The 26,143-nt window shown below is 37.7% G+C and overlaps 1 protein-coding gene across 1 annotated transcript; it reads right to left on the reverse strand.

Annotated features, from left to right (window-relative positions):
• Nucleotides 1-3,218: 3,218 nt before the first annotated feature.
• On the reverse strand, nucleotides 3,219-25,456 carry cdh17 (cadherin 17, LI cadherin (liver-intestine)). The gene is made up of 18 exons (XM_051957350.1): nucleotides 25,403-25,456; nucleotides 24,943-25,038; nucleotides 23,670-23,807; nucleotides 23,096-23,231; nucleotides 20,497-20,655; nucleotides 20,102-20,254; nucleotides 18,538-18,743; nucleotides 16,914-17,045; nucleotides 16,673-16,823; nucleotides 15,152-15,358; nucleotides 13,889-13,965; nucleotides 13,615-13,803; nucleotides 11,215-11,459; nucleotides 10,328-10,458; nucleotides 8,326-8,550; nucleotides 8,118-8,228; nucleotides 5,255-5,371; nucleotides 3,219-5,144 (listed from the first exon to the last, which is right to left on the reverse strand). Exons 1-18 carry the CDS (start codon nucleotides 25,448-25,450, stop codon nucleotides 5,062-5,064), a joined length of 2,604 nt encoding a protein of 867 aa, XP_051813310.1. The 5' UTR covers nucleotides 25,451-25,456; the 3' UTR covers nucleotides 3,219-5,061.
• Between the last annotated feature and the right edge of the window lie 687 nt (nucleotides 25,457-26,143).

A 26,143-nucleotide genomic window follows, 5' to 3' on the forward strand; every position in this document is an offset into this window, starting at 1 on the left:
GCAATCTGTTGCTGTTAAAAGAATGTCCAAATCTTAAAAAAAGTTTAGCTTTATGTTAGATATTCCTTTGATAATGATGCACCTGCTTGATTTTAGTGTTTTCTTCAACATTTTGTAGATTTTTGTAGATTTCACATTTCCAAAAATACAAGGAGACACTCTCTGTGCAATCAAAAGTGTCAATTTTAAATGTGTTTAACTTCTAAACCAAACCAACTACGACCACAAATGCATAAAATAATATGTTTGACTGCCTTTTATGCTGAATATATTATTTAACTGAACTCGTCTGTGTGGTGAGTCAGTTTGATTACGTGGGTTTTTAATTACACATCCTGCGTTTTAAACCAAACACAAAAGTACAAGCGTGTAAATATATTTCATAAGAAAACGTCACTGTGCTTTTACAAGCTCGTCCAGAAATAACAGCGGTACAGTTATGGAATGTGGCTGACCTAAAAATGATGCAGAGCTTGTTTTTTATTTCCAGTAAATAGAATGGGCATCAACTAAACACACACATACAGTGTGTCAGTGTGTTAATGGTGATCTAAATAATAGGTGTAAAGTAGAACCTGCTTCTCTCTGTGACAAAACAGGAGTCACTCTAAACGTCAACGTACAATTAAGTCAGAAATTCATTCATCCACATGCCAGTTTCTTCTGGTTGGGAATGACATAAACAAAAGACAGTAAGACATTGTGTTAGAGATGGTAGTGAGGAATTTAAACTATATTTATGCCGGGTTTTTTTCCATGAATCAATGGCAAAGTCTCAATAGTTCTAGTGTCTAACAGTGTTTCTTCATGTCTCCACTGGGATTTAGTGTGTCATCTCCACCTCTCTTAAGGCTTCCTTTCCATCACTCTGCTCTTCACTTCCTCCACACATTCTGGATGGATTCAGGTCTGGACTCTGGCTGGGCCGCTCCAACATCTTCTCATTCTTTTCTCTTCATTTCTTCGCCATATTATCTCCATCTTTCACATCATTATCTTGTTGGAAGCTCCAATGCTGCCCAAGGAGCAGTTTTCCTGCAGACTGCCTGATGTTCTCCTCCACAATCTCCATGTTTCCTCTTTTCTCATGATGCCGTTTCCTTCAGACATGACTTGTAATTGAGCAGTAAGTGAGTAGAGAAGTGCTGCAGGTCCAGCTGAGCTTTAGTGTGTCTGTCTTGGAGAAGTGGAGTCCTCCTTGGTCTGATCCATGGAGACCAGCCTTGTTGTTGGTCTGCTGGAGTGTCTGATGGACATGTTGCTACCAGAAGTGCTCACATTCATCAGGATGCTCCTGGTGCTGATCCTTGGATTCTTCTTGTCCTCTACCATTCTTCCAGTGCAGGGCTCACGTCTGTCTTCCTAGCAGCCCTTTGACATGTTTCACAGTGTAGAACTTGGTCACTGGACCTTGAAAACACTCTGATATGACTTTATTTCCTTTATACATCTTGTGAGCAGCAACAGTGTGCAACTGGAGGTAGTCACGCTTGACTTGCAACCAACTAGTGAGTAACTAGAGAACTGCATCAGCTGTTCTCAGTTTATAGTGCATTAGAACGGTCTAGAACACGGTAGAAATGACCAGGGCCATGTGAAATGTTGTAGAAGCTGTAGTTTCTCAAAAATTTGCTTTAATTTCAATGAGAAGAAATGATTCCGGACATGGTCTTTTTAGTAAAAATTGGCACATAAAATTAATGTTTAACATCTCTAGCACAATGTCTTACCATGTTTTGTCTCTTGTTTATGTCATTTCCAGCCAGAAGAAACCTTTTGCTCAACTAAAAATTAACTGGCCTATTAGCCACGACTAGTAACTGGCTAGAGAACTACTGCAGCAACTGTTTGTAGTGTATTAGAACATGTAGACCATGTGTAATGCTATAGAAGCTGCATTATCTCATACATTCGCTATAATTTTAAACAGTCGGAATGATTCTGGACCTGGTATTTTTAGTAAAAATGTGAAAAAAAACAGCATAGAAACAGTTAATATCAAAGCATCTTACTGTAGTTTTTTCTTGTTTATGACATTTCCAGCCAGAAGAAACCTATTGGCTGACTATAAATGATCTAGTCTATTAGCCATGACTAGTAACTGACTAGAGAACTACTGCAGCAGCTGTTTATAGTGTATTAGAACGCTGTACGCCATGTTAGGAATTACCGGGAACACGTGAAATGCCATAAAAGCAGCAGTTCTCATACAATTTAAGGCATAGAAAGGATTCTGCACCTGGTATTCTTAGTAAACATATTAATTAAGTAGCAACAAAATGTTAAAATTCATCATTAATATCTGTAACACAGCGTATTACTGTCTTTTGTCTCTTGTTTATGTCATTTCCAAACAGAAGAAACCTACTGGTCGATTAAAAACTTGAGCGCAAATCAAAATTTGAAAGCAGGCTGGGATCATAACACTCGGTGTTTACCTCGGGCGATGTAAGCTCCTGTGAAATCAGCCAACACTGATGTAGCAACGTTGATGTAGTATCTCTATATTAGGATGCGAGCTTTATCTCGTGTGGCTGTGACTAAACGGTCTAAACGAAAACGGTCGCGTGAGTCCGATGCTGAGGGTTGATATCCAAAGAGGACCATCCATCACTGAGTTTACTCTCCCTGTCTTTCATCCACCTCTTCCCCGGCGTCCCTCAACCTTTCAAACCCTCCAAACCCTTCTGCAGGACTCTGTATGTGTTGTTGTGGAACGTGTTGCCGGGTTACAGTTGAAGAGACAGAGCAGATGTAAACACAGCAGCGTTGAGTTCATCATTACAGCCGTAGCTCTCTGATTTACCTCCTTTTTCCCTTCAAACACACAGAGAAGAAGTCCTACAAACGTGACACACGGACTGGAAAAGCATGCATGTTCATCGCGGCACATGTGGCGTCCACATTCATCTCTCACATGTGTGTCGAGGCTTCTTTGTGCCACGTAAAAAAAAAAAAAAGAAAGAAAATAAAGGCAATCACAGTTATGCCATCCTCCTTTCAGCGCCGCTAACAATCTGCCGCCTGTCTCCCACCGTCAGGGAGATGACTCAGAGCGTCGCGGCCTCGGCTGCTCTGAAGAAACACCAGCAGAAGGAAATGTCAGCGAGGAATCGAGGCCACCCGACGACGGCGATAGCGGTGAGTGTCGACGCTTATGTCACCTGCAGCCTCCACGCGTCCTCCAGGATGCACAGACGACACACGCGCTTTCAAAGTGCTCCCAAGTTTCTTTGTTTATTGGGAAACGGAGCCGTGATCGGCCCTTTAACAGAACAACTCATGAAACAGGCGCTTTGCTTTGGCATCACAAGACGCTTCCAACTGTTGCACAAGAATCAACAGTTGGCCGGTACATTTGGGAATAACACAACACAACAACAACAAAGAAAGGAAGGAAAAAACTAATTGAATCATGGGAGAAGCTGCTCATGAAACCACCAGAGTCTGGGAGCGAATTTTGAATACATTAAGTCAACAAGTTGCATAAATGCATGATTAGCAGCTGTCAGCATTAAGAACCACCTACCAGTTTAATTAAGCATGCACAGCACCTAATAATCATCTTGTAAATACAACAAAATCAGCCAGAGTCAATGTGTGTGGCTGGATTGATGAGGAAATTTGAGTTTTAACCTTAGAGAGTGAAGGTTTTTATGCAAAATAATTGCAGTTTCTTGCTTCTAACAAGAGGTTCAAGAGGGTTTCTTCACCTAATTATGTCATTTTGTTGATTTATTTAGCAAAAAAATGTTGAATTTGCATCCATAGTCCCTCTTCAGACATTGAAAAAACAACATAACATTTACGAGGTGGTTTTGGGGTTAGAATGAGTGAGAATGAGTGAAATTCTCGCTCCTTACAAGGGATTTTAAGGGTTTATTCACATATTTATGTAATTTTACAGGATTACTTGGCATAAAATAGACTGCAAATAAACCTTTTGAAGGTTTATTTAATCAGTTATGTAATTTTATAGTTTTATTTGATAGAAAAAAGGGTGAATAACATTGAGTTTTCTACAAGGTCTCATTTGTATCCATAGAGTTAACGTTACAGTTACGGTTAAGTCTCATGAGCACAGTTATCTTAAAAGGCATTTTGAGGATTTTTTCACTTATTTATGACATTTGAAAGTTTTCTTTGACAGAAAATAGGCTGTAAATAAGCCTAAGTTAGCTAGAAAGTCTAATTTACATCTGTAATCTGTGGCCTGACTTTGAAAAGGCAATTTAAAAATGCTTAAGACGCAGTTTACAAGGGTAATTTTTGGGGCTTTGTTCATTTTTTAATGTAATTTTCCAGGTTTGTTTGACAAAAATAGACTGTAAATAAACCTAAGTTCGATATAAAGTCAAATTTGTGTCCGTAGTTCATTCTTAGACATTGAAAAAGCAACTTAAAATGGGGTTTTACGAGTAAATGAGTACAGTTTATTCACATATTTATGTAATTTTACAGGTTTATTTGGCAGAAAGAAGACTGAATAAACCCGAGTTACTAGTAAAGTTAAATTTGCCTTCATAGTCTCTGGTCAGACATCGAAAAGGCAACTTAGAAATGCTTAAGATGGGGGTTTACAAGGGAATTATTGTGGTTTTGTTCACATTTTTAGATAATTTTATGGGTTTACTCGACAACAGACACAGAGTGTAAATAAACCTGATTTGGCTTTAAAGTCCAATTTGCATCCATAGGTTTTGGTCAGACATTGAAAAGGCACTGTAAAAATAATTAATATTTGCTTTTAGGGTTAAGTCCTCATTTCCTACAAGGGATTTTGGGGGTTTATTATGTCTGTTTATGTAATTTTCTATATGTTTTTGGCAGAAAAGAAGACAGTAAATAACCCTGAGGTGGCTGTGGAGTCTAATTTTGCCCGTGGTCTCTGCTTAGACGTTGCACCATAAAACCAGTGGGTATTAGGGTTAACGTTACAGTCGGGCTTCTCCTCGTCTGCATCGTGTCTGAGGACGGACGGTGTTTTTGTGCTGCACGTGCTGTCGACATATTCGTGATTGATGACATCGGGGTATATAAATAAAAGCGGCGTGCATGTCTCTAATGCATCATCGTCTCCTCCTCTGCTGCTTTCTTCTTGCGTTCTCGATTTGTGCGTTTGATCACCACGATGAAGACGATGACTGAAACAGAAAACAGACGTCAGCCGCAGCAGAAGCCAGAACGCGGCAGTCAGCAGCACAAACCTGCTCAGAGACGCAGTTTAATGGGAAATAGTAGATTTAAGACTCACCGCAGAAGCCCATAACGCCCAACAGGATCCCGATAGTGGCTCCCACTCCATATTTGGATCCATGCACACCTGGCTGCATGTAGCAGTAGCCCAGGTTTGTGCAATTACATACTCTCACTGGCATGTGGAAAAAGAGACGTGCATCAGAGACAGCAGGCAACATTTCACTGCCGATTAATACTTTTTTAATTAATCATTTGTTATTTGTCAGAAAATGGTGAAAAAAGGCGATTAGTATTACTTGAAACTACACACGTGGACAAAATTGTTGGTACCCCTCAGTTAAAGAAGGAAAAACCCACAATTCTCACTGAAATCACTTGAAACTCACAAAAGTAACAATAAATAAAAATTTATTGAAAATTAAATAATCAAAAACAGCCATTACTTTTGAATTGTTGATTAACATAATTATTTTAAAAAACAAACTAATAAAACAGGCCTGGACAAAAATGATGGTACCTCTATAAAAGATTGAAAACTATTTGACCAGAGTGACATGATTAACTCAGGTGTGTCATTTAATTGACATCACAGGTGTTTCCAAACTCATAATCAGTCAGTCTGCCTATTTAAAGGGAGACAAGTAGTCACCCTGCTGTTTGGTGAAAAGGTGTGTACCACACTGAACATGGACAACAGAAAGCGAAGGAGAGAATTGTCCCAGGACATCCGAAAAAAAATTATAGACAAACATCTTAAAGGTAAAGGCTATAAGACCATCTCTAAACAGCTTGAAGTTCCTGTGACAACAGTGGCTCATATTATTCAGAAGTTCAAGACCCACGGGACAGTAGCCAACCTCCCTGGACGTGGCCGCAAGAGGAAAATTGATGACAAATTGAAGAGACGGATCGTTGGAATTGTATCCAAAGAGCCCAGAGCAACCTCCAAAGAAATTAAAGGTGAACTCCAAGGCCAAGGTACATCAGTGTCAGATCGCACCATTCGTCGTTGTTTGAGCCAAAGTGGACTTCATGGGAGACGACCAAGGAGGACACCACTGCTGAAAAAAACTCATAAAAAAGCCAGACTGGAATTTGCAAAAATGCATGTTGACAAGCCACAAAGCTTCTGGGAGAATGTCCTTTGGACAGATGAGACCAAACTGGAGCTTTTTGGTAAGGCACATCAACTCTATGTTCATAGACTCAAAAAGCAAGCATACGAAGAAAAGAACACTGTCCCTACGGTGAAACATGGAGGAGGCTCAGTAATGTTTTGGGGCTGCTTTGCTGCATCTGGCACAGGGTGTCTTGAAAGTGTGCAAGGTACGATGAAATCTGAAGATTATCAAGGCATTCTGGAGAGAAATGTGCTGCCTAGTGTCAGAAAGCTTGGTCTCAGTCGCAGGTCATGGGTCTTCCAACAGGACAACGATCCAAAACACACAGCCAAAAACACCCAAGAATGGCTGAGAGAAAAGCGTTGGACTATTCTAAAGTGGCCTTCTATGAGCCCAGATCTGAATCCCATTGAACATATGTGGAAGGAGCTGAAACATGCCATTTGGAGAAGACACCCATCAAACCTGAGACAACTGGAGCTGTTTGCTCATGAGGAGTGGGCCAAAATACCTGTTGACAGCTGCAGAACGCTCATTGACAAATACAGAAATCGTTTAATTGCAGTGATTGCCTCAAAAGGTTGTGCAACAAAATGTTAAGTTATGGGTACCATCATTATTGTCCAGCCCTATTTCATTAGTTTGTTTTTTAAATAATTATGTTAATCAACAATTCAAAGTGATGGCTGATTTTGATTATTTAATTTTCAATAAATTTTTATTTATTGTTACTTTTGTGAGTTTCAAGTGATTTCAGTGAGAATTGTGGGTTTTTCCTTCTTTAACTGAGGGGTACCAACAATTTTGTCCACGTGTGTAAAGGAGATGTCAGGATGTTCAGTTTACTCCCACAGAGAAAGGAAAAACTCAAGATAATATTCACATATGAGAAGCGAAAATCACAAAATTCAGACTCTTTTAGTTGTTTGGTCCATAAAATGTCAGAAAATGGTGAAAAATGTTTCTCATAGCCAAAGGAGATGTAAAAGATATTCAGTTTATTCTCACAGAGGAGGAAAGAAACCAGAAAATATTTATGTTTAAGAAGCTAAAATCAAACTATTTTTTTTTAAAGACCAACAGATTCACAGCTAATTAAAAAACAACTGTCAGTCGTGGTCATGCTGGTGTTTTTGCGACTTTGTTGTGTAGACCTGTCAGACGTTGCCAGAGCTGAAGCTGACTAGAAAAGTTTTTTTTTTATTATTTTTAAAAAAAGGTTTACCAACAGTAACACTAATAGGCTGAAACTAATGATACTTTTCACTGCTGATTAATTGATTTGTTTTTTTTTGGTCTATAAAATGGTGGGAAAATGTCAATCAGTATTTCCTGAAACCAAAGGGGATGTCAGGATGTTCGGTTTACTCTCACAGAGGAGGAAAGACACAAGATAATACTCGCATTTTAACAAACTAAAACCACAGAATTCAGACCCTTTTTTTTTCTTTAAAAAAATACTCAAATTGCTTGTTTGACTAGTTTGGCAGTAAATGAAGCAAATTGTGAACAGAAAACTAACATATCATCACCTTTTATGTTGATATTTAAATACAATTATTGATTTGGAGTTGTGTGATCCAACATCTCTTGCTTTTAGCTTTGATTTTGGTTTCCACCAGCTCCTAAAGTTAGTACCTGCTCTTTAGCCAGATTGCTGGAGTCAGGGACTGGAGGTTTTATTGGACAGATGAGTCAGCTACATCAGGCTTTGGTTGCACAGATACGTCAGTTGTTGGTTTTGTTGGCATTTTGGACAATGTAGAATAATAAGCCCAACTTAACCAGTTTACTTACTGTGAAACGCTTGGTTGATTCCCATACCGCCGTTGTCTTTAATGTTAAGTTGAAGCGTGATGTTTTTCTCTTCAGTCGGCGGTTTAGTCAGGGTCAGTTCAGCCGTTGTTTCTGCACGATGGGAAACAAAGACACCAATAAATGAATGTAGAAATTTTGCATCATCTTGTGTGTCACTTTGATGACATTTCTTAAAGTGTTAGCGTACCGTCGATCTTGTTCAGCTTCCAGTTGGGTGATTTCTTGCTTTTGGCAAACTCGAAGGTGAACGGTTGGGAGTAGGGGTCGCTGTCTGGGTCCACGGCCTTGATAACGACAGATTTGGATTTCCCGATGCAGATGAAGCCCTGAGTCTCCACCAGTTTGGGGGAGTTGTCGTTCACATCCAGCAGCCTCACGTGCATGACACGCTCGGCAGACATGTCCGGCTTCTCTTCAGAGCAAAAACATTAAAAAAGTTGGTCTGACTCGAGGCTTGCTTGTTGTATAGAGGTGAGAAACTGCCACATTCCCATAGTCAAAGGCCTCGAACACATGAGAACATAGCTATTATCTCCTTTTGTGCTATTACAAAGCCTGGAATCAACAAGTTCACATTTTTATTCTTTATTTTTTTGAAATGCAGAAATTACTTTCAGCCACTTGTGTTTCCAACAGTAACAGAAAGTTAATAAAAGGCAGCAGGGATGAGAGAGGCAGAGATTATGCTGAAGGTCACTGCAGAGTTTTGTGAAAACCACAACAGCAGTGATTCGATCTGCATGATGTGTAAAATCTCTTAACAGTCAAAGGATTCTAAGTTGCATTGCCTCTAAATAACTGCATTTCTTCAGAATAGAACAGCAGGTATTTGCTTTTTTGTAAAATTAAAAAACTAAAGGTTTAGATTTATATTAGAATACAAGCCCCAGAGAAGGAACTCAATGCAACAAAGGTCTGTACATCTTTTATTACTGAGATGTCTATACTCATTTTTTCAACACTTCCTATTCAGTCCTCCTCAGCATGGAGGATATTACATTTCTGCAGTGATGTTTTGTCACTGTTCAGACTATTTTTTTTTCAGCTGTTCTTTGCTGTACGGATTGTGTTGCTCTACCTTTCTCCTTAAAAAAAAACCCAAAGATGTTCTATTGAATTCAAGTCTGGCCGCATACTTGTCCAGGTTGTGATGCTCACTTTGTTGTTCTTTAGAAACTCTTGTGTAATTTAGTTCTTTGATGGTTCTCCAGTTGGATATGCCTCTTTTTTCAGCTTCTTGTCAGACAGTATTTTGGTTTATCCTCACACATTCATCTATAAATGTAATCTCCCCAACACCTTCTGCTCTCATGCAGCCTCATATCATGACACTCTCCGAGCTTCACTGTCAGGACGATGCATTCACTGTGGTAGTCCTGGTCAGGTTCACATCAAACATGTTGGACTCCATCTGAGCCCAACAAGAGTATCTTCATCTGACCAAAGAATGTTCTCCCAACATTTATCAGGCTTCTTTTTGTGTTCTTTAGCAGAGTTTTATGTTGTAGTTATGTAGTTTTATGCTGAGGATCAATCAAGGTTTCTATTCTGGGACATCGCTCATCGAAGTTATGAGACTTAACTGTCATACCATCTTGAGCTCTTACAAAAACTCCTGTGTCAAATCTGAACCAGCTGCCGTCTGTTTTCACAGCTGGATTGTGAAAGTAATTTGCTGTCTGTGGAGTCATTTTAGGAGGACGACCACTGCAGCCATGATTAGTGGTGCTATGGCTCCTTCTAAACCTCCTGATTACTGCTGCAGATGTATTACCGCTGATTTTTAGTTGATCTTCCTGGAACCCTTTTCCATCTTTGACAGTCATATTTTTCAGTCTCTCTGGCAATTCTTTTCCACATGGAGCCATGATGCAGACATAGACATAGCTCATAGGTGCAAAACTGGGAATGTTCTGCAGTTACGCTGATTAGAAATGACTGTTTAGTTTTAGTGATCACAGCTGGATTCACTTTGGTTGCGTTGACTTTCTACTTTGGCGCCTGAATTGTAAATATAGTCTTTCTAAAGTACTTGTTTTCGATTGTCCATGAGAGGAAATATTCTACTGTTCAACTGTGAAATAAAACAGTGATAGATTTTAATGATTTAAATTACGGAATCTGCACGTGAGTGTGCTCTTTCCTGTTGTGTATAATAATTAAAAAGCTGTGCTTATGCCTGGCCTCACCTTTCTCAAAGGCAGTGACGGTGACTTCAAAGCTCTCCAGAATCTCTCTGTCCAGCGTCTGTTTGGTCTTTATTTCTCCTGTCTCAGCATTGATCTCCAGCCAGTCTCTAGCGTCACCTTCCAACTTAAAACTGCGCAAAAACAAAACCGTGCGATCATCAGTCATCAAAGCCACGGCACACTTAGTCAGAAGATATTAAAAACCAACGCATGACACAGCAAGTGATGAACTGGTGGCCAGAGGACACAATACTAGTCAAAGCAAATCAATCAGTCATGTACACGTGACGATCCCAACAGATAAAACTCAAAAACAGCATAGATCCAAAACCAGCAGCCAGCGCCGATCGAATGGAACAACTCCAAAAATGTCAGAGCTGTGTGCTCAGGGTTTAGTAGATCACTCTGAAATTTAGGCAGTAATTCAACACAAATAACAAGGTGTTTTCTTTTTATATAAAAGCACAATACAGGAATAATAATAAAGCAAACAAGCAAGACATATGGAGACGAGGCAGAGCAGTCAAATAAAATAAATGTAAAAATGATGTTTAAGGTGGAATATAGAGATAAAATCAGACTTGGTCAAAACAGTCAAATTGGCCACCAGATTCCTAAAGGTTAATTACACATATTTTAACATGTAATTTCAGCCGATTATAGTTGCTTATTTTGTGCTTTGAAGGAGCTTTTATTTGTGTGTTTACTACTTCCAACACTGTTTTGGTTGTTCACCACCAAAATGTGTTTTTGCCTGATCATTGTGACTTGTCTGTTTTGTTTTGGGGTTTTTTGCTGCGTCTTTGTAACTTGCATTATGTAAGGAACTCTAAATAAAGAGGATTGTCATTTTAAGGCAGCTGTTTGTTCTTGAGGAGTGTTCTTACCCGATCTCTTTGCCCTCTGGATCCTTTGCTTCCACTTTGAGCAGCACTGATCCCTTGGTGGTGTTCTCGGGTACCGTCACATCGAGGACGTCCAGGCTGAACTCTGGAACCTCGTCGACATCGGTGATGGAAATGGAGACGTAGGCGGTGGATTCACTGCCGTACTCCAGACCTTTCATCAGGGGCTCCGGGTTACGAGCATCAATCTTTAGGTTGTAGATCGTAGAAGACTCGAAGTCCAGAGGCTGTTTGAGACAGAGATGAGCCGGTTAGAGGACGTGGACTGAGAATGCACTATCGTTCAAAAGTTTGGGGTCACTTGGACAATTTCATGTTTTCCATGAAAACTCACACTTTTATTCGTGTGCTAACATAACTGCACAAGGGTTTTCTATTCATCAGTTAGCCTTTCAACACCATTAGCTAATTCACATCATGATGCTGCCACCACCGTCCTTCATATCATGATGCTGCCTCCACCGTGCTTCACATCATGATGCTGCCACCACCATGCTTCATATCATGATGATGCCACCACCATGCTTCATAGCATGATGCTGCCACCACCATGCTTCATATCATGATGATGCCACCACCATGCTTCATAGCATGATGCTGCCACCACCGAGCTTCACATCATGATGATGCCACCACCATGCTTCATATCATGATGATGCCACCACCATGCTTCATAGCATGATGCTGCCACCACCGTGCTTCACATCATGATGATGCCACCACCATGCTTCATATCATGATGATGCCACCACTATGCTTCATAGCATGATGCTGCCACCACCGTGCTTCACATCATGGTGATGCCACCACCATGCTTCACATCATGATGCTGCCACCACCATGCTTCACATCATGATGCTGCCTCCACCGTGCTTCACATCATGATGCTGCCTCCACCGTGCTTCACATCATGATGCTGCCACCACCGTGCTTCACATCATGATGATGCCACCACCATGCTTCATATCATGATGCTGCCTCCACCGTGCTTCACATCATGATGCTGCCTCCACCGTGCTTCACATCATGATGCTGCCTCCACCGTGCTTCACATCATGATGCTGCCACCACCATGCTTCATATCATGATGATGCCACCACCATGCTTCATAGCATGATGCTGCCACCACCGTGCTTCACATCATGATGATGCCGCCACCGTGCTTCACATCATGATGCTGCCACCACCATGCTTCATATCATGATGATGCCACCACCATGCTTCATATCATGATGCTGCCACCACCGTGCTTCACATCATGATGATGCCACCACCATGCTTCACATCATGATGCTGCCACCACCATGCTTCATATCATGATGATGCCACCACCATGCTTCACATTATGATGCTGCCACCACCGTGCTTCACATCATGATGCTGCCACCACCGTGCTTCACATCATGATGATGCCACCACCATGCTTCATATCATGATGATGCCACCACCATGCTTCATAGCATGATGCTGCCACCACCGTGCTTCACATCATGATGATGCCGCCACCGTGCTTCACATCATGATGCTGCCACCACCATGCTTCATATCATGATGATGCCACCACCGTGCTTCACATCATGATGATGCCACCACCATGCTTCACATCATGATGCTGCCACCACCGTGCTTCACATCATGATGCTGCCACCACCGTGCTTCACATCATGATGATGCCACCACCATGCTTCACATCATGATGCCACCACCGTGCTTCACATCATGATGATGCCACCACCATGCTTCATATCATGATGATGCCACCACCATGCTTCATAGCATGATGCTGCCACCACCGTGCTTCACATCATGATGATGCCACCACCGTGCTTCATATCATGATGATGCCACCACCATGCTTCATAGCATGATGCTGCCACCACCGTGCTTCACATCATGATGATGCCACCACCATGCTTCATAGCATGATGCTGCCACCACCATGCTTCACATCATGATGCTGCCACCACCATGCTTCACATCATGATGCTGCCACCACCGTGCTTCACATCATGATGCCACCACCGTGCTTCACATCATGATGATGCCACCACCATGCTTCATATCATGATGATGCCACCACCATGCTTCATATCATGATGCTGCCGCCACCATGCTTCACTGTGTGGATGCTGTGTTTATAATGTTAATTCTTGATAATGTGTACATTTTTGCCAAAAAAGGTAAATGACATCGACCATGACACATTTAAAAAAACAAACAAACACAGGAAACGTCTAAGGGTGTGAATACTGTATGATAATAGAAGAGGTACCAGTAGTTTAAAAGGAAATTCCAGTATAAGTTCATTCATTGACCTCAAATGTCAGAGCAGGCAAACCTAAAGAACAAAATCATTGAAATCAAATGTGTCAGCTGCTGCACCTTAGCTATGACCACGTAGCCAACGCCTTTGCCGTCAGTTTCCACAGCGAACACTCCATCGTCATCGCCAGCGGAGATGTGGAACTCAATGCTGGAGCTGCCGCTGTCTGGATCATCGGCATCCGTTGCCTTGATGGTCAATACAGTGTGACCTACATCAGTGTTCTCGGGCAGAGTTTCGCTGTCATACTGCACATCCAAACAAAAAAAAATACAGTGAAAACATCGTAAAAACAGCCCGAGAAACAATGAGACCAGAGGTTCAGATACTCACATCAGTCTTCTCAAACAGGGGCATCTCGTTGTTCACGTCAATGACCTTGATGACGACCTTACAGACTGTGCTGAATTCTGTGAGAAGAAAAGCATGAGTGTTTCATCCAGGAGGGAAAATAATCTAAACTCTACTTGCAGGCAGTGAGGACCCAAACAGTTTTTATAGGGACCACCAGGCTTCATTAGCTTCCTTATCAGCCAGTGTAACTTTGGACACTTTTGGGATCATTTTGGAAACTTTCAAGTCACTGCCAACAGTTTTTAGTGTATTTTGGACAAGTGTGAGTGCCTATGGGTGATTATTTTTGTCATTTTGGACACTTTTTCAGGCATTTTGAACACTTTTTTGATCACTGGTGACAGTTTATAATGTACTTTGGACAAATTTTGTGTCTCTTTGGACTCAAAGCCATTTTGGAAAGTTTCAGGTCATTTCCAGCAGTCTTTGAATGTGTTCTGGACAGGTTTTAAGACATTTTGGACAATTTTGTTGAGTCACTTGTGAGCAGTTTGTTGCACTTGTTTCCAGAATTCTTCAAATAGGTTTTCTCCCTGCAGTCTTTAGGAATCTGTGCCAACGTTTCAACTAAATCCACAGCTGAACTTAAATCAAACTCACGTTAAGTAAGAAAAAAGGAACAGATTCTTAAATTGTGTATGGAAACAACAGCTGTGGAGAAATGGTTCTGCAGAAAAGTTCCATCCATCCATTCTCTATACATCGCTTTATCCTCACTAGGGTCGCGGGGGGTGCTGGAGTCTATCCCAGCTGACTCGGGCGAAGGCAGGGGACACCCTGGACAGGTCACCAGTCTGTCACAGGGCTACATATACAGACAAACAATCACACTCACATTCACACCTACGGACAATTTAGCGTAACCAATTAACCTCAGCATATTTTTGGACTGTGGGAGGAAGCCGGAGTGCCCGGAGAAAACCCACGCATGCACAGGGAGAACATGCAAACTCCATGCAGAAAGATCCCAGGCCGGGATTTGAACCGGGGATCTTCTTGCTGCAAGGCAAAAGTGCTAACCACTACTCCACTGTGCAGCCCCTGCAGAAAAGTTCTGCCAACAAAATAGCATTTATTGGATGTAACTCCAGTTTTGTGGGTGTAGCTCTCTAACAGGCTTCTCTGTTGGTAATGTGGGTCCCCTCGTGGGTCCCCTCTTGGCTCCACCATGACGACAGGTGTGTTTTCAAACAGACTGTATATATATATATTTTTTTTTTCCCCAAACAGACTGTATATTACCTGGGTCAGAGACTCTGACGTCGAGGTTGAAGATGGACTCCTCTTTTCGTCGCAGGGATCGCAGCGCCTTGATCTTTCCGTCGGTGTTGTCAATGACAAAAGTGTTCTCGACGGCTGGAACCTGGGACACAATCTCGTAGCTCAGCTGAGAGTTCAGAGTTCCTTCTTTGTCGTTGTCATGGACCTCCAGCTGTCCAACCAGGGAGCCTGCAACAACAAGAACCAGAGAAAATGATCAGCATTTATCTAATTTATGTACAACTTCAACATGAATAATAATATTTATAAATCCAGAACAGGATATTTGTATGTGATTATTTGCATCAGAGTTTATTTATTATAGAAGAAGGTCTAACCTTTTTTTATTCTGTCATGAGAGGTGCAGATGTCAAGAATAAAGCTGTCATTAATGTTTCTATTTTGCAGTTAATGTCTAAATAAATCCTCCACTATTAATTTCTCTTTTAAACTATATATTTTTTGAATAATTTAATGTTAATTTACAGATTTTCCCTTGTTTTGTGAAATTACATGTGAGCAACATAAAAGTGACCAAAACTCTAAATAACTTCCAAAAATTTGCATTTTTATAAATAGTAATTGGTTCTTTCACAAAGTTTGGCCATAAAATTGCAGATTTTTTGCTGTATTAAAATCAGCAAAACGTTACTTTAGCAGATTTTTTTAGCAGCATTATTTGACAGAAAATTTCTGTATATTAACTATTTTTTCTTAATTTTATCTGACAAATTTTTACTGTTTTGTTAAATTACAGATAATAAATTCCTTAATGTGAACCATAAGAAAAGAGGTCAAAACTAAATCAGGACCACATCAAAAATCTGCATTTAAAAAAAAAAAAAAAAAGTTTTTGCAGACTTTGACCATGAAATTTTACATTTTTTTTACTGTATTAAAATCAGAAAAAATTATTTTACAGGTATTTACAATTATTTGACAAAAATGATATGTATTAAATAATTGTTATTTAACTTATTTTAAGTGCTTTTGGAAAAATGTCATTTTAGATGATTTTTGAGTCATCTTGAACACTTTCTGAGGCACTGCGGACAGTTTTTAATACATTTTGAACAACGTTAAGTGCATTTGAATCAATTTTGTGCTCATATTTTAGACAAGTTTGACTGCTTTTGGACAATTTTTTTTTGTCGTGGGCAAATTTTAGTGCTTTTTGTACACTTTGAGTCATTTTGGAAAGTTTCAACTCATTACAGACTGTTTTCTAATGTACTTTTGACAGCTTTTAATAGCTTTGGACAAATTTTGGGTCATTTTGGAAAGTTTCAAATTCTTTGTTATGGAGTTTGTGCTAGAAGTCGCTGGATGTTGGCGTCAGTTACATAATAAACGTGTCTTTTCCACGTTGGTAAAAGAACTTATCACAGTCTGAATGTTGTAAGTTTGATTAAAAATGAAAGCAAAGAAAAGAAGCTGAGATGGTGAATAGTGGCGGGTCAATAACTGTTGCATTTATAACGTGTCCAGCAGGTGGTTTCTTACCTGAAGGCTCGTCCTCCTGCACCTCAAACACACTCTGTTCCTCCGCACACTCTGGTTCGTTGTCGTTCTCGTCGTCCACCACGACGACAATCTCCATGGGCGGATCCACCTCTTTGTCGTGGTTGTCTTTAGCAAACACCACCAGGATGTACTGAAAACACAACCAGCACAAGTTCAACAACAACAGTAATAATCAGGACCTCCATGAGTTAGAGCAGATTTATGGTAATGTTTCATCCACCGTCTCCTTTTCTTCTCTGTCCAGCGGCTCCTCCAGCAGGATTTCTCCATTTTCTGTGATCTTGAAGGGGAATTTCAGCTCTCGCTCTTTCTGCACTAACGAGTAGACGGCGTTGGGTTCGTTAGACTGGACCTGGAAGCAGAGAGAGAAGGGAAAAGACCAGAGTTACTTCTGTAAAAAAAACAAAAACAAAAACAGAAAATCTGGCTGCAAGGGTCCTAGAAAAATATGTGGAAAAAAACTGTAATACTGTCATGTTCAAAAACTGTAGAAACAGATAAACATCTATTAAATTATTATATTTCAGCTGATTTAAATATAGCAAAACAATGTAATTTTAAGTGGCCCCTTTAAAAGAAGAAAGGGATATTTTTTTAGTGGCAATTTACAATTTTGGCATGTTTTTTTAATTTATTATTATTTTTATTTTTTTATATTTAAATATGTATAATTTTTCTTTCAAATAACATCAGTTACCTGAAAAATAATATTTTTGCTGTATTAAATAAGACAAAACGTATAATTTTGCAATAATATATTGTAAAATAATTCATTATTATTTGTTTAAAAAATGACTTGATGTTGACATTATTTCCTTTATTTCTTCCTTATTTCTTATACAGTAAACATGTAAATTAATATTTTTTGCGTGGTTTTACTATTTATATGTAATTTAACGGAATTAGGGAAAAATAATGTTAAAAAATTTTTAAATAGTGTGATTTTACTGGCAAACATTATAAAAGAACAAATTAACATTTTTTGAAAAAAAATTGAAAAAAATACATTATTTACAGTTTAGGTCTGCTTTTCTTCACGGTCAACATGTAAATTCAGATTTTTTTCTGTGATTTTTTTACTAGTTATCTGTAATTTAATAAAACAGGGAATATTTTTAAAATAACAGGTAAAAAAGATATATACCGTTTTTTTATTCCTTAATATATTGAATTATTTTTTACTAAAATAGACATTTTTGATGATTTAAATACATCTGTAATACAATATTTATTTTATTTTATTTTTAATTACAATTTTATAATCCTTAATATACATATTTTTTCTGAAAAAATTGTAAATAAGGACAAATATTAGTGAAATAATTCTGTTTTTGCTGATTTAAATTCAGTAAAAATAATGTTAATAAATAATTCAGTCGGGTAATTTGTTACAATATAGATAAATGTTGGTTGTTATCCTTAACATTTAAGTCACACAGGCTAATTTTTATTATTTATAATACTGTATGGTCTAAATCATGTATTTAATTTAGTTAAATTCATATTTGTAATAAATAATACTGTACAGTTTCAACCTAAATATTTAAATTAGTCAGATAAATCTGCAGAAATTATGTTAATTTAATCAGGTAATTGATTTTTATGTTATTTTAGGGTGTTAGATTGATATATTTCATATAATATTGTGGTTTAAATCAGGTAAATCAGAATTGTATATAATATTGTAGTTTCCTGATTATAACATTTCAAATTTTTAGGTAAATTTATAATGCTAGTCTTATTTCTCTGTCATTTTAAATTGCGCTTCATGTAAACAACAAAGACCTGACTTTACTCGGTGTGAGTGGACGTTATGAGGTTAGTTCGACTGGATCTCAGCTCACCTTTGTGATGACCTGTGGATACGTCGTCCTCCAGTTCTCCACCACATGGATCGGTCCGGGGCTGACCCAGAAGTTCTCCTGCACCACGATGTGAACTCTGGTGTTTCCGGTCAGCGCCGTCTCCGAAGCTCCAGCCAGGTCCTGAACTCGTACGATCAGGGTGTAGTCGGGGTCCTCCAGGGGGTTTATGTTCTGCCTCCTCAGTTCTGGAAACACAAGGGTAGGGAAACACTTCAGCAGGGCTCTTATTTTGAAAAGCTGGGAACTCATCAGCTCAACACCCAATAAGTCAAACCTCTGGTGTCTTTATTACGGTCTGTGTTTTAGGGAAATTTCTTTTTTTTTTTACCTTGTTGACTTGCCCAAATGGTGTTTTTATGTGCATCATTAGCAAAATAAGAGCCATAGTTTAGCTTTTCCACCTTGAAGCTACAGTTTATTGATGACAAAAACTCAAATTCAGATTACCCAGGTTTCGTTATTCTTTCCCATAATCGGTTTCCAGAAAGAGATTCATTGTTAAAAGTTTATATCCGTCTGCAGCTGATTTTATTTGAGTCATAAAGAATAGTCATAAAGAAATCACCTCCTTTACAATTATCCTTTTGTCTCTGGGGCTCTGTGCTCTGGTTTTATAATCAGTCCAGGTCTTTTAAATGGATGAAGTAGCTTTAAAAGACCAGTTTGACTCATATAATCCAGATTTCTACTTTCTACCAAAAAACAACTGCAGCTCCGACACTGTGACTGAAAGACAACAAACTGACTTGATTTCATTCATGAGCGTTAGTTTTAAAAAATATATATAGAGAGAGAGAGATGTGGACATTATTTACAATATGGCAGTCTTTTGTTTTTCTACATCAAAATCTCACTTATTAAATTTTAATTACAGAGATATTATCTATATATAATATTTAAATGAATATTTTAAACAAACTATTATTTACATTTTTTAAATAAGTAAAATAACTATATTTGCTGAAAAAAAATGTAACTTAAATACAGTAAAAATGATTAAATTTGATGGTCAAAAGTTGCAAAAAATACAACAAAAACAAATCAAAACAATCTACCATTTAGAATAAATAAATAATATATATATATATATATATATATATATATAAAGAAAAAAAGATTTTTGATGTTTATTTTATGTACAGCTTTAATCTAAATGAATACTTGAAAAAACTATTATTTACCATTTTTTAAAAAGTAAAATAACTATAATTTTGCTGATTTAAATATTAAAAAATGGGTAAATAAATATGGGTAATTGTATGGTCAAATGTTGTATAAGAAAGAATTATTACCATAATAATAATAACATTTTATAATAAAATAAAATAATAAATAATTCCCATTTATAAAAATAGAGTTTTGGCCTGTGTTTTTTTTAATGGTTAACTGGTTCGGTAAAATTAATATTTTTTGTGATTTGTGGTTATCTGTGATGTCACCAAACTGGGCAAAATCTGTAAATAAAATAACAGCAAAATGTACAAAAAAATTTAGTTAAAGTTTTCTTTTTTACAGTGTATTGTGAATCTTAACAGGAACACACCTGCCCTCTCCATGCAGGTGTAGAAGGGGTTGTCCTCATAGGGGACTCTGGAATCTGGACAGAACTCGCTAAACTTCGTCTTGAGAACGTCGGCGCTCTGGTGTTCTCCTCGGCTGTACAGGATTCCCTCTCTGGCCTTCAGCATCTGCTGCCCTGTAAACAAACACACATCAGACACCGTTAATCACGCTGCCTCTCATTGCAGACATGGGACTCGTTCACATGCTCCGACCGATGGGCATCACACGGCACATTTAGGCAATCTGCCTCCAATCAGCGTTAATCTTGAGCGCACAAGATGAGCTGTGTAATCTGGATTTACAGTGGCGCTATACTGCCGGATTACAGCCACAGATTAGAGACTTTCCCAGGACTCTGCCTGGCTTCGTGTTCACCTTCTTCGGTGGTGGAGATCTCTCCGGTGATGGGGTCGATCTGGAACAGGGGGACGTGGTTCCTGCTTGGGATCTGGCTGACCAGACTGTATCTCAGGTCAGCGTTGGGAGTCGACGGGTCGTCCCGATCCGAAGCAAACACTCTGGTGAACGGGACACCTGGAAGCACAAACTGGTGTCAACAGTCTGAACCACGAGCTTCAATTTCTGGGTGTTTTTTCTTTGCTCCTGCTGCATTTTAATACATTTTTCACTTCGTTATAAAGTCCTGCTCCTCTATGGAAACAGAACAACCACTTAGAAAAAAGTTAGAATGCTATAAATAAAAAATAAAAAAAAAATTAAAAAGTAGAATTTGGACTCAGTTTAAGTATAGCATGAATAATTTTTTTTTTTTTCAAATAACAGCTAACGTCTGAAAAAAATACATTTTTGCTGATTTAAATACAGTAAAGTTAATGGTCAACCTGTAAATTAAATGTTTTTTTTCTTTTTTTTTTTACTAGATATTATCTGTAATTTGACAAAACTGGAAAAATCTGTAAAAACTGTTAAGTGTTATAATATTTATTCTTTTTCAAGCTTCAAAATACATCTTTTTCTTTCAAATAACAGCTAATTTCTGTAAAATAAATATTTTTTTGGATTTAAATACAGTAAAAATAGTGTAATTTATTGGTCAACATGTAAATTAAAGTTTTTTTTCAGTTTTTTATACTAGTTATCTGTAATATAACAAAACTAAATCTGTGAAAACTATTAACTGCTACGAATATTTATTCTTTTTCGAGCCTCAATATACAAATTTTTTCTTTCAAATAACAGCTAATGTAAAATAATAGATTTTTGCTTATTTAAATACAGTAAAAATAGCGTAATATATTTGTCAACATGTAGATCAATATTTTTTTCATTTTTTTTTTACTAGATATTTGTGATTTAACAAAACAAAAAAAAGCCTCAATATACATAATTTTTCTTTCAAATAACATCCAATGCCTGTAACACAAATCAACTTTTTGCTGATTTAAATACCTTAAAAGTAAATTTAATGGTTAAAAATTGTAGAAAAATAATATAATGGCAAATATTTGGATAATAACATTATTTTTGGCTGATTTAAACACAGTAAAAACTTTGTAATTTTATGGTCAGACACTTGAAAAGACCAGATTACCATTTATGAAAATACAGATGTTTTTTATGTAGACATTATTTACAGTTTTTGCCTGTTTTTGGTTTTAGAGTCAACATTGCAGATTTTTGTTAATACCTTTTTATCTGTGATTCTATTTGATATTATCTGTAATTTACATATTTTTCCTTTCAGTGGTGTATATATATCAGCAAAAAGAAAAGAAATAAAAGTTACATTTTGGCCCAGTTTAATTATATATTTTATGAAAATTTGAAAAAAAAAAAGTGGAATCAACATGTTCAACATTTGTCCCTGTGTCTACAAGTGTTACTAATCCTGGGAGAAAACGTAGTGACTCCAAATATTATAAATATTTTTCTACTTACTGAACAACCAGTACAATTTGGTTGTTCAGCCGAATATTCACTTAATTTTTATCACAACTGTTGATCAAAGTTGAAACAGTCTTGATGATGAGCACAAAATGTTTTGTTTTTTTGCAAACTGTTTACATTTGGCAAGCATTTTTAAATAAGATGTGGATAATGAAGTGCTTTTGATTTAAATAGAAATTTTAAGCTCAGATTTGGTTAATTTTACTGATTGAACTGTACGTCACAAATGATACATTTAAGAACCGTCAGAAAGCCGAAAGTCTGGTGATTTTTCCAGTTTTTCCAGTTTTCGACTCCGATAAATGCTGTAATTTTTGCGGATTTTATAGTAATAACATAACTCATAAACCCACCGGTTTTGAGGTTCAGAGGGATAGAAACAGCAAATATTGGGTCTGAATTTTACAGTGTAGAAATACTGCTTTACGTACATGTGTTCCACTTTGGTCTCACTTAATTGGTTAATTTACCACCAAACACACCAAAGTACACCAGTGTTAGTTCAGGTTTTTTTTAAAAAAATAAATTCAAGACAGTCATTGTTTTCCTACTATTAGTACAGTAAAAAATAAATCAGTTTTCTGTCTCAATCAACATTTATAATCAGGATATTACACAGAGAGCATGGAAGGTCACTCAGTGATGAGCTTTTGACCTCACTTATTTTACATAATCATTTTTTTCCCTTTGAGTTGCTCAAAGGGAATGATTTGGGTTTGTTGGGTTTCTCTCTATAACACAATATTTCAAGGTTAGTGTGTCAAATGTCAGCAGTGAATCGGTGCAATTTAAATCAAACTGAACCAAAGTGAATGAGTACACAACAATAACCGACAAAACACAATGACTAAATGTGTTAAATTACTGGCTGCATCTCAGCCAACTGCAGCCTTTAAGGGAAGAAATTCATCTAAGAATCTTTTGTTTGCTTTGAAAAGTCACTGCAGCTAAAACATGCAAACTAACACCATTTCAGTGTCGTTATTTCCTACACGCTTTTTGTCTACGGCTTCTTTTCAATCTTTTGTTTGCCTTCCTCTTATTTAAGTGGTTATAAAACACACACCTGCTGGACTATTCTCCCGGACCATCGCTGCGTAGCTGCTCTGGTTGAACAATGGAGCGTTGTTGTTGACGTCCAGCACGTTTATCGTCACGTAAATTGGGCCATCGACTATCTCACCCTCCACCAATGGTTCCACCTGGAGTTAAATCATACAGAACAGAAAAAAAACTTGAATATTTGTACAGTTTTATGTCTTTGTGATGACAAAGAAGTTATGTCTGTGTGGATTCTCAGTCATCTAGGTCATGGTAATCGTAGGAGCTTCAGTAGAAACCAACTGGACTTCTCTTGGGGGTACTTGAAGAACTTTTCTTGTTGGTTCTTGAAGGACTTCTCTTGTAGGTTCTTGAAGGACTTCTCTCGTAAGTACTTCAGGGACTTCTGTTGTTGGTTCTAGAAGGACTTCTCTTGTAAGTTCTTTGAGGACTTCTATTGTAGTTTCTTGAATGATTTCTCTTGTAGGTGCTTGAAGGGCTTCTCTTAGAGGAACCTCCAAGAGAGGTCCGTCAAGAATCTCCAAGAGAAGTCCAGCTGATTTCTACTGAAGCTTCTATGCTAACAGAGGTTGTTTTACCTTGATAATGTAGTTATTTTCTCGAGACCAGTCCAGAGGGTGCTCCAGGTAAAGCCAACCGTCCTTTGACATGCGAACGTCGTCTTTACCTTCACCGCTCAGGTGGAAGCCGTCGACCTCTGGATTGTCCACCTGGAACTGTTGAGTGAAAGACATGGGTAAAAAAAATTCAAATATAATGTTTTTTTGTAGTTCTATTACAAGCATTTGCTGTTATTTGAAGGTAATTTATTTAAATAATCCATTTAAAAATGCTAAATATAATATAAATAAACTATTACTTTACAGATGTTCCCTTTTGTTAAGTTGCCATTAAAATCTGGGAAAATTACAGGAAAAATTGTATTTATTTACATGTTCACTGTAAATAAAATAAAAACAACTCAAATTGTAAATAATTAAACAATGTCTACATCGAAAATATGTATTTTTACAAATACTTATTCATTCTTTTTCACCATTTCACTGTAAAATTGTACTATTTCGTATTTTAATAAGCCTGTATTTACAAATATGTCCCAGCTGAAAAGAAAAAAAACTGTAAATTAAGGATTTTAAAATGCTTTTAAAATATACAGACAATATTTAGTAAAACACCAGATAAATTCTATATCTTGACTATAAAAAACAAGCCAAAAAATAATAATTTTACAAACAAATCTACAATTTTACTCTATTCAAATCAGCAAAAAAAATATTTTATAGACATTTCCTGTTATTTGAAGGTAAAATTATGTAAACTATGAATTGAAATATGGTCAGTATTTTTACAGATTTTCCCTTTTGTTAAATTACTATGAATATTGGTGGGAAATTACAGGAAAGATGGTATATATTAACATATTTGCTCTAAAAAAAACAGCTCAAAATTGTAAACAATTAATGTCCACTTATATATTAATGTATTATTACTTTGTTTTTTTCAGTAAGTGAACACAAAATTACACAATTTTATTTACAGTTTTCTGACACCTTTGCTGTCAGATTTTCACAATTTTTTTGTGTGGTTTATTTATAATGTGTGTAAGTTTTAATGTCAGATTGTTCTCATATTGGATCTCAGGCGATGTCACTCAGTAATACAAGAGGAATGTAATGAATTATGCTTTACAAGGATTAAAAAAAGACAAAATAATGCATTACATTTAAAAAAAAACAACAATTAATGTGTAATTTGTTACTTTTTGGGTGTAAATAATCCCAACAATAAGTGGAAATGCCTCTATATGATACTGTAATGAAGGTTTCCACCTCCACCGTGTGTGTTTTGTACCTGATATATAGCGAATGGCACCGGCGTTCCCTCCAGAACCTCCAGCACTGTGTTCTCAAACGGGCCCTTCTTGTCCTCCAAAGCCGTCCCTGTAGCCTATCAGAGCGCAGGAAGAGAGGTCAGGGGTCACAGTACAGTAGGACTGCGAGGTGAAGTTAAACCTCCCACGCTCAGGTTATTTATTGACCCAAAATTACACGACAAAGGAGGAAGATTCTTACATTCACTGGAGAGCAAAGTCCGCAGACAAACTTTCGAAACCTCATTTTTAAATAAGTTACCAAAGGTTTTTTTTTTTTCCTTGCACATAATTCTTTTAACAGTTACCAGCACAAAACCTGCTCCAGAAACTGCATGAGAACAAATCTAAGCATTTCACAGATTTATTTAACAGGTTCATGCATTTGAATGTTTATTATTTTCATGAATATGTATGGACGGACGGCAGCTGTGTACTCACAATGCCGAGCAGGATCGGCAGCAACAGCAGATGCATCATGTGTGTCATGATCACAGTCTGCGAGGGAGGAAGAGGAGGATTTTACACATTTAAATCTCATACTATAACATCCACTTCTGCTGAGCTGATGCAGTCATCCATTACCACCGCGTAGGAAACGTTTAAACCCAGCAGGCCTCTCGAGCACGACGCGTTACTGATTCACAAAAGACAAAAAGTGTCCTTGAATCCACACTTGTGCGGTATCTCTGGTGAACTTGGAGTGCTTTGTGTGTGCGGCTCCACCTTCACAGCCAGGTGAGCGGCACACCTGAGTGCACAGGAGAAACTGAAAGCCGAGCCAAGTTTTTCTGCTTCCGCAACTCCGATCGCACTGAGGCGGGTCAAAGAGTGTAACCCAGATGATTTTATGGCAGCATGAAAGTCGGGAATAACATGAAGGGCATGATTGTGGAAAAATCTGTCGGTTTTGGGCTTTAAAAGAAGGATTTACTGCACCTTTTGATGAATTAAATAATCAACTGATGTCTCAGACGTGTCAGTACTGCTTTAAAACCGCATCTTTAGGTCCATAAAACAGCAGTATAAGATAATTTATCATCTACTGGACAGTCAAAGCCATCAATAACCATAAATGGAGGATTCTAATTGCGGATAATGTATATGCACATTCAGATATTCGGCTGCTTTTGTCTGCAGAGGCGACTAACTATAGAGGAAATTATAATAATGTCTCTTCTT

Source organism: Acanthochromis polyacanthus, chromosome 12, assembly GCF_021347895.1.
Source record: "Acanthochromis polyacanthus isolate Apoly-LR-REF ecotype Palm Island chromosome 12, KAUST_Apoly_ChrSc, whole genome shotgun sequence".
Classification (NCBI taxonomy): Eukaryota; Metazoa; Chordata; class Actinopteri; family Pomacentridae; genus Acanthochromis; species Acanthochromis polyacanthus.

What these genes read in the sequence shown, in the direction of transcription:
- cdh17 (XM_051957350.1), bottom strand. Translation starts at nt 25,450, where the DNA reads ATGACACACATGATGCATCTGCTGTTGCTGCCGATCCTGCTCGGCATT. An exon ending in ATCCACAGGTCATCACAAAG is followed by an intron (nt 17,046 to 18,537) that starts GTGAGCTGAGAT and finishes CTCTGCTTCCAG; the next exon opens with GTCCAGTCTAACGAACCCAA. An exon ending in GCAGGAGGACGAGCCTTCAG is followed by an intron (nt 15,359 to 16,672) that starts GTAAGAAACCAC and finishes TTGTTGTTGCAG; the next exon opens with GCTCCCTGGTTGGACAGCTG.